The following is a 9,716-nucleotide window of genomic DNA, read 5'->3' as shown; positions in this document are numbered from 1 at the left end:
ATATTTATGGATTTTTATACGCACCATTAATCTTTCACTAGGAGATCTCGAGAAGGTCTCAAGTGGCTCCGTTCGCGGCTGTAACGGATAAATCGATGCCCTTGATCTATACAAACGTATGTACGTCCCTAACTCCTAATTGCCTATGCCCTATGGTGAAGTAACTCGTCCGAAATATGAAACTCTCCCCCAAAATATAGCATCAATCGTGACATACTACGTAGAAAGGATAACTTATGTAAAACCTTCATTACCATCCATGAATGGTACAAATTCATCATAATCACTCGCTAATTATTTATTCAAATATTAGACTAAGTTATTCATTCATGTATGCATATTACATAAGTTAATAATTTGGCCCCCCACCTATGAGGATATGGGATGCTTAATTTTCTTTTTCATCGTTAGCTTTAAAAACTTACTGGTCTATAATATTTTCAAGTATAAATTTTAACTTCTTTTTTTTTTCAATAATAAACAATCAATATATTGATGAGAAACTTCCCTCTCACTCTCTTTGACATTATCATATGAACTTTATGGGATTGCACACAATCTTAAATACTTCTAAATAAATAAGATGTTATGGCACTATAAAAGTTTAAAAATTGTCTATATCAATATTAAAAAATGTCTATATCAATATAAAAAAATCCTTATGTTTCAATGTTATTGATAATATAAAGTATCATATTAGTTAATTATAAGTACATAACAGAATAATATCATAAATTCTAAGGAACTAAAGCACATTACATAAATAAAATTATAAAGCCTTTCTTTCTGTGGGTGTCAATATTTGACACGACACGAAAATCCGACCCGGACTCAACCCGAAAAATCTGGGTTGGACCCGATCCGATTTCAAAACGGATCGGATTCAGGTTCCCGTATTCGTCCCGTTTGAAAAAACGGGTTTGGTTCGGGTTGCCGGGTCAACCCGAAAACTCGTTTAATTTAAAAAATTTGGATTCCCGCCCGTGCTGCTGCCCCCGCCCTCGCGTGTCGCGTCCACCTCCTCGCCCACTGTTTGTCCGCCGTCGTTCCGACGTTCCGGCGCCGGCAGAATCCAAAATCGGATCGGGTCCGGGTTCGGATTTCCGACCCGTTTGTCTACCCGGGTTGGGTTAGGGTCGACCCGTTTGAACCAGGGTTAGTTCTGAGTTTGACCCGAATATGCAGTACTGCTTTGCGTTTTCTTCAGAAAATGCAGTACTGCTTTGCGTTTTCTTCAGAAAATACAGTACTGCTTTGCGTTTTTTTCAGAAAACGGGATTCCACTTCCCTTTTCTGCTCCTTTTTAAATTTTTTTTATTTTTATGCTCCTATTCTTAAAACAATGATGAACTTTGCTCCTTTTAAAAATTTCCCCCACTAACCTATGCCTTCAACATCTGCTGCTTCGCACTCCGACCTGCTCTTCTCCCTTCATTTTAGGGGTTTTATAACTGGGTTTTATAATTCCAAAAACCAACAATCAGTCCAGGAATTCCATGCTGTGAGGGGACATCGAAATTATTTTCACGCGAGAAGCGAGGAACATGCAAATTTTCCGGAATTCCGGATTTAGTCGGGCGAATGCTCTAGGTGTTCCTATATATTGTATAGATATGTCCGGCACATTCAAAGAATGAGCCAAAGGGTTCGACGCATTTTAGATACGTGATTGGATTCGGCGCATTCAAGAATGCACTACACAAATCGACGAATCTGCTCTTTCTCAAAATTTCTCCCGTTTGTGCTTATCTACTTAAAAGTAACATGAAAGCTGCTCCTTCTAAATGACCTCTTTTATTTTTAGACTAAACATCAATATGTTCAAAATTTTTATATTTAAAATATTTTACGCCCATTTTACTTCAAACCGAACGGCCTCATCCTCTAAAGATTTAAATGAAAGCTTGATGGAAATCTGTGGAGATAAAATCTTAGATTTATCATGAAGCCTTAAATTAACATATTAAAACAATTAGAAAAGAAATCAATAAATATCAGTACTTATACAATAACATATACTATTTAATTATTCTTTTTTTCTTCTTTTTTTTTTTTCTTTTTTGAGGAATTGATGCATGCACATTAACATCAATCACCCTCGAACCCAAACCATACACAGAGATCGAAGCTAATTGGTTAGCACAATAACAACTTAGGATTCTTATTAAACAAAACAGGAATTTTTTACTTGCCAGCAGTGAATCCTCACTCTGCAGATAACAGAACGTCGGCGGCCTTCTCCTTCTTCCTTTGCTCAATGTCCTTCTCCTCGTCGCCACCGCCGCCAGGGGCATACCTCTTCCAATACCAATGCTGATTCCACACACTCACCATTTGATCCAACGGCACTCCCTTTGTCTCCGGCACCAAAAAATAGACGAACGACGTCATTAACAGAACAAATCCTGCGAACAAGAAGAAAGTCCCGAATTTGAGGCCGCAGAGCATCTCCAGCACGCTCTGCGCCACCGCAAAAGTGCTGAGAAAGTTCACCGCCACCTGAATGCTCTGCCCTGCCGACCTTATCTCGAGAGGAAAAATCTCGCTTGTCACTAGCCAAGCAAGCGGCCCCCACGACCACCCGTAGCTCCCCACGAAGAGACACAATATTATGAGCACCAGGTAGGCGATGCCAGTTCTCACTGTTCCATGGTCATGAAGATTCGCCGCCAGCAACCCTGCAAGCAACACGTGAGCAACAAACATCACCAAGCCACCTGTGAGAAACAGAGGCCTTCGGCCCAATCTGTCCACCAAACCCAGCGACGCCACCACTGTGCAGCTTAAGGATATGCATCGCGTGATCACCGCTGACATGAGAGAAGCGCTCTCCTTCTGCCCGATGGTGCGGAACATCACCGGCGCGTAGAAGTTCACCGCGTTGATGCCAGTCACCTGCTGGAAGAAGGGAAGGAACAGAGCCATCACAAGATGAGGTCTGTAGTTTCTTTGGAATATACGGCGGAAGGGTCTCTGCTCCTTCGCCGCCTTGGTGGCTTTGGTGGTCGCCGTGGCGAGGTCCTCCAACTCTTTTTCGACGTTTTTCGTGCCGCGTATCTTTTGAAGCACGCGGCGAGCATCATCGAGATTGCCACCGCGACGCAGGATTATGCTGGTGGGAGTCTCAGGGAGGAACAGAACCCCGATGAAGAGGAGAACGGCGGGGATGGCGGCGAGTGAGAGGGAGATGCGCCAGCCCCAGCCGGCTTTGATCTTCTGGGTACCGTAGTTGACGAGGTTGGCGACGAGTATTCCGAAGCTGACGCAGATGTCGAAGCCGCCGGTGAGGGCTCCTCTGTATTTCGGCGGCGACATCTCGGATAGGTACAGGGGGATCGACTGTAAATTAGAAACGAATAACGATAATCGAATATCACAGTGTTTGCATCAAAATAGAATTTTTTTCAGGGGCATTGCGAGCAAAAATAATCATAAATTTACAGACATGCCTGCAGATAAAACTTTCTACCACTAGATAAAGACAGACTACAGTAGAAAAGGAGGAGGAGGAACAGAATAAGATTTCCTCTTACCAAATTTTTGATAAGTGGATATAAATATTTCAATTTACTTTAAAATAATTTAGAATATAAGTTTTAATTAATTATTTATATATTATTCTTATTTTAAAATATTTTTTTTATTTTAAAATTTTTTATCAAAGTTTGTTAGAAAATCTTAATTTTTTTTTTTTTGATTTGCTCTTATCTATAAATAAATCTAACCGTTTTGAAATATACCATGATTAAAAAGTTGTTGGGATATTCTAAATCAAAATTTTCATAATTTTTTTCCAAAAAATTATATATTTATATATATGTAATGTCAATTTTTTTTTTTACAAAATGAGTAATAAATAAAAAATAAAATTATTTTTTTCAATCATTGGACAATAAATTCTTTGGCGTAGCATATATGTATCAAAATTTGAAGAAGCCGGCATGGTTTTGGACCTTTGGTTCATCTTTTGTCTCATTAGGAACATATTACGCAAACATCCTCCACGAGAATGGAAAGGGGAAGAAAATTTTCAAATTTTGCTGTCCGTCAATATTTGAAAAAAATAATACTCTTTATCAATTTATGTTCTTGCACTGGCTCGCAACATATGGCTGTATATGACTTTTTGTTATTTGTTTAATGTAATTAGTCAAATTGATCTCATAAATTCAGATTGCTGCAAAGATAATTTGACAATCAACCCTCGCCGTTCCGAATTAAAAGCTTTAAAATTCCTTAAAAAAATAGTAGGGTTGACAGCAACAATAGAATATCTTAATCCACCGAAGGTGATTTCCTAGTGATCGACCAAAGAAATGAGGGAGGTGAGATGGAGATGTTGGACATTATCACCTATTTTCTTAGAGTAAAATATTTGAATCCTTCTGTTTGAAAAGAGATCAAGAAAAATTAATTCGGGTTTAGGGATTTATCAATGACAATGCACTGACCTGATTGGTGAAACCGATCCCAACCCCAAGCAAGATCCGAGCCGTAATAAGAGTCTTCGCTGTTAGCGATGAATCTGGTCGGAGGGGGCGCGGCAGAGGGGTCGTTCGTTGCCATTGGGGATTATGGGTTTCGTCTCAATTGTCGGAGTGAGAATTTTCTTTTATAAGCTTTAAGAGAGTGACGCCTTCTTATCGTCAGTTGGTTTTGACGAAGAAGGGAATGGATAAACTCCCTCTAATTATTTGTAGGCATTAATTTTGAGTTTAATTAGAGGATAATGTAAAATTTTTTTATTAATTATATTTATTTTAAATTAAATTCAATGTTTTTAAATTTATTTTATTCCTTTTTTATACTATTAATAGAATTAAAATAAAATAAATAGTATTTTTGAGGAAATATCTCCAATATCGATTTCAATTTGTTATTTAATTTACACAAAAAGTGGAATAATAATTTTATAATTGATAGTTAATGATTTATAAACAATTTTCAAGTATACTATTTAAATGAAACTTAATGAATTAATAATTTTCACTTCTATAGTTCTATTATTTTTATAGTGTAATAAATATATAATTGATTTAAATTTATTAATTTATCGTATTATATGACTCAAAGAATAGAAATTGTAATGAGAATACATAATTATATAATATATCTTTTAAATAAAAGCCCTCTTTATGTAAGTAGAAACATTTGGGAGAAAATTAAAAATGATTTATTAAATTTTCTAAAAGAGAATAAGGAGGATAGCAAAGCTGATGTTAGAGAGACTTTAAAGATAATGAAGTGTGAAAAGGTTGTTGGACTTGATGATATCCAATAGAGGTATAAAAATGCTTAGGAGATGATGCAATTTTTTGGCTTATAAAACTTTTCAATGCTATTTAGAAGACTAAAACAATGTCAAATTAGTGGAGGTGGTGTGTGTTGATTTATATTTTAAGAATAATTTGATGCACAAGAGTATAAATTTTAGAGGAATTAAGTTGAGTCATACTTTAAAACTATGGGAGAGAGTTATTGAGCATAGGTTATGATGTGATACTAATGTTTCTCAAAATCAATTGGATTCATGACAAGTAGGTCTATTATATAAGTTATACATTTATTGAGAGGTTTATTGGAGAAGTATAAAGAGAATAAGAAGGATCTACATAAGATATTTATTGATTTAGAGAAAGCATACGATAAAGTTTCAAAAGAAGTGCTCTAGAGAGTTCTAAATAGAAAAGGGGGTTAATAATGCTTATATTCAAGTTATTAAGGATATGCATTTATGAGCCATCACTTGTGTTCAAACACAAGGTGGTTGGACCAAGTATTTTCTTGTTTCAATTGGATTACATCAATGAACAACTTTAAGCCCATTTATTTTTTACGTTAGTCATGAATGTTCTTACTAGCCATTTGCAAGAGGATGTATCATGGTGTATGTTTTTTTGCTAATAATGTTCTTATTATTGTTAAGACTAGAGAGAGAGTTGAAGGAGAAGTTGAATTATGGAGGCCAACCTTAGATTAAATTTTTTTTCATTTAAGTAGATATAAAATCAAATATATGGAGTATAATTTTAGTAGTAATAGATCTAGTTGGGTGATTATGACTTTGGGCGATCAAGTCATTAATAAGAGTACACATTTTAGATATCTTAGATCTATTATTCAAAGTGATGGTGAAATAGATGTGGTTATTATTAGTATAATTAAGTTGGATGGTAGAAGTGAAGGAATGCGTCGAGCCTGTTGTATGATAGAAAAGTACCCCTCAAATTTTAGGAGACATTTTATAAGATAGTGGTATGACCTATAATGCTTTATGGCGTAGAATAATTGGATATTAAAAGAGAAGCATAAAATTAAGTTAAGTGTTGTAGAGATGAGGATGCTCAGGTGGATTAGAGGCTTCAATCTTATAAACAGAATGCAAAATGAGTATTTATGTGAAAACGTTGGAGTAGCTCCAATGGAAAATAAGGTTAAACATAGTCACATTAGATCGTTGTGTTACATAAAATATCAGCCTTCTAATGACCTAGTTTGGAGAGTAGATGTATTAGATTTGACCTATATTAAGAAAGATAGAGCTATACCTAAGAGACTTGGTTATAAAATATTAGAAATGATTTTTTTTATTAGATTTAAATGAGAAATTAACTCTTAATATATATAACATAATTGAGAAAAATGAATCATGCTACTGACCCAACATAGTGGGATAAAAGCTTGATGTTATTTTTGTTGTTGTTGTAATTTTTCTAAAAATTATATATTTAAAATAGAATCCAAAATTTTTATTTATGGCCACTTTAATCCCAGAATATCACGTTGCTCCAATTTAGTCTCTTGTACAAAATTGATCCAAAATAGTCCCTCATGTTGTAATTTTGATATAAATTTACTTTCGATTTAATCCATTGACTTTACAAAACTGATCCTAATTTAGACCCAAAGGGACCATTTTAGATCAATTTTATATAATCGAGAGACTAAATTGATGCAACATTATATTCCTAGACTAAAATAATCATATATAAATAGTCAGGTGACTATTTTAAAATTCAATCCAAAATAAAAAAATACCCATCAACATTACATAATTTATTTTTGCAAGTGTTTTGTGTTGCCTTAATATACAGAGTTTATGAAAGAACTATCAAGTCATCTCATAAACTTTAAAATTTCATCAAATAAACATCTTTTGATGCTTTTAAAAGTGTATTATTCTAAATTCAATAAAGTGGGTGCGAATAGTTAAAAACTTACAATTTATATAAGAGAAACAATGAACCACACAAGGTGTGATCTAACACATTCATAGGGAAGACATGTTTTGAGAAAAAAAAGAAGAGAAAACTAAAATTTTAATGGAGATATTTGTTTTTTTCATTTTATATAAAAATATTTATAATGTTTTTTTAATGAATGGTTAGGAAAGAAAATCTCAATGTGAGCTTCATTCTGTAGAATAAAGAAAGAAGGCTTTCAGATAAGCCAGAGACAGCAGGGAGAAAATAAGAAAAACTTTCATTGATTTGTCTGTTGGATACAAGCATATAAATAAAGAATGGGTTGAAAGAAAGCACAGGTAGTGGCTAACGATACATCAGGAAACTAATATAAAAATGCCACGTGTAAATGTTTCTTACAGCCCCCCTCAAACTTATGGGTGTGTAGCAGCTATGAGTTTGCTTGATAGAAATTTAAATCTTTGAGTTGGTAAGGCTTTGGTGAAAAGATCGGCGAGCTGATCTGTTGTGCATATGTGGTGGACGGAGATGTTGTTTTTCTTGATGCATAATTCCCTGATAAAATGGTATTCCACCTTGATATGCTTTGTACGAGCGTGAAAAACTGGGTTGTTGGCGAGAGCGATGACGGATGTGTTTAGTGGGTTCTTTTTTAGGTGTATGAAAGTTTTTGAGTAGGCGTCAAAGCCATAGTATTTTTGATGCTTTGGTGGCAAGGGTGCGGTACTCTACCTCTATGGAAGACCGGTCTATTGTGTTTTGTTTCTTGACTTGCCACGAGATGAGTGAGTCTCCTAGAAAGTTGTAGTAGCCAGAGATGGACTTTCTGTCTTGATTGTTGCTAGCCCAATCTGCATCAACATGTCCTCGTATAGTTAAGTCAGTTCGATTTAGAGGAATACCTGTGGCGGAGGATCCGTGTATATAACGAAGTAGTCGCTTGAGAGATTCTTGATGACTATTGAGCGCGTGTTGCATATGTTGGCAGAGTTTTTGGACGACGAATTGGATGTCGGGTCTAGTTAATGTGTGTATTGTAGTGATTCGATGAGCTGTCTGTATAGTTGAGGGTTCACATAAGGTTCTTGGGATTTGAATGTAATGGTGGTTCTGCATGAGATTGGGGTGGACACCAATTTTGATTGCCTCATGCATGCGCATTGGATGATCACTTTGGCATATGATTTTTGATATAGTATGATACCGGAGGGAGTTTTGGTAGTTTGAATGCCCAAAAACTGTGAAAGAGATCCGAGGTTCCGCATTTGAAATGTGACATGAAGATTAGCTAATAATTTATTTATTTCAGTTGGAGAGTTACCGGTGAGCATAATGTCGTCGACGTAGAAAAGAATGTAGATACGAGAGTTGCCGAATTTGTATGTGAGGAGGGAGTGATCGGATGCATTGATTTGGAACCCGTAGTTGAGCAAGTGATTGGAGAGGGTGGCGTACCACTCCCTAGGAGATTGTTTTAGGCCGTAGAGTGCTTTCTTTAACTTGCAGACATATTGGGGATGTGTGGAATCTTGAAATCTTGGAGGTTGCTGCATGTAGATGTTGTCGGATAGATGGCCATGGAGAAAAGCATTTGAGACATCGAGTTGGTGGATGGTCCAGTTGTAGTGGAGAGCTATGAGAATGAGAACGCGTATTGTTGGCATTTTGGCGATTGGGATGAATGTTTATGTGTAGCTTATACTGTGCTCTTGATTGAATCCTTTGGCCACCATGCGAGCTTTGTGGTGGACTATGGATTCATCTGAGTTATATTTAATACGAAAGGTCCATTTAGAGCTGAGGACATTTTGAGATGGGTTGGGAGGAACAAGTTCCCATGTGCCTTGAGATTGGAGGGCTTGGAATTCTTGTGACATGGCTATACACCATTGTTCAGATTTGACTGCCTGGTTGTAAGTAGTTGGTTCGTTGGGTTGAAGAATGTGGGCTAGATTGAATATTTTCTTGGGTTTTGACAGATCGCTTTTGAGCCGAGTAGTCATAGGATGTGTTGGCATGGGCACGGATTGAGTGGGAACCATAAGGTGTTGAGTGTCAGGAGTGGGTTGTGTGCAGTCCGCTGGAGGGGAGTTCAAAACGAAGTGTTTCTGGTTCATATATTGGTAGTGTGAGTTTATTGTAAATGTTGCTTGTGAGGTGTTAGTAGGTGAAGTTGTGCTAGATGTGTGTATGGTTGATGTTGGAGGCATGACTAATGAGGGGGTAAGATGGTTTTGGAAACCAGCAATAGTGGGGGAATGGAAAGCTGAGTGGATGATTGAGATGAAGTGTGAGGTGTGTTGGTGGAATACAGAAATATATTTTTGTTAAAAATAATGTGGCAGGATGTGTAAATTTTGTTTGAGGTGGGGTCCAAGCTTTTGTAGCCTTTTTGGGATGATGCGTAGCCCAATAATACGCATGGATGAGAGATTGGTGATAATTTATTAGACGTGCGAGCTTTGGGTCAAAGGTACTAGAGACACCCGAAGACTCTAAGTTGGTTGTAGT

At 36.4% G+C, this 9,716-nt stretch overlaps 1 protein-coding gene across 1 annotated transcript; it reads right to left on the bottom strand.

The window, feature by feature from the left end:
- Window positions 1-1,955: 1,955 nt before the first annotated feature.
- On the bottom strand, window positions 1,956-8,869 carry LOC110095012 (hexose carrier protein HEX6). Its single transcript, XM_020820376.2, has 3 exons — window positions 8,527-8,869; window positions 4,452-4,510; window positions 1,956-3,339 (listed from the first exon to the last, which is right to left on the bottom strand). Exons 1-3 carry the CDS (start codon window positions 8,867-8,869, stop codon window positions 2,206-2,208), a joined length of 1,536 nt encoding a protein of 511 aa, XP_020676035.2. The 3' UTR covers window positions 1,956-2,205.
- Between the last annotated feature and the right edge of the window lie 847 nt (window positions 8,870-9,716).

Source organism: Dendrobium catenatum, unplaced genomic scaffold, assembly GCF_001605985.2.
Source record: "Dendrobium catenatum unplaced genomic scaffold, ASM160598v2 fragScaff_scaffold_35, whole genome shotgun sequence".
Taxonomy (NCBI): Eukaryota; Viridiplantae; Streptophyta; class Magnoliopsida; order Asparagales; family Orchidaceae; genus Dendrobium; species Dendrobium catenatum.
This window is presented reverse-complemented; position numbering and strand designations above follow the sequence as displayed.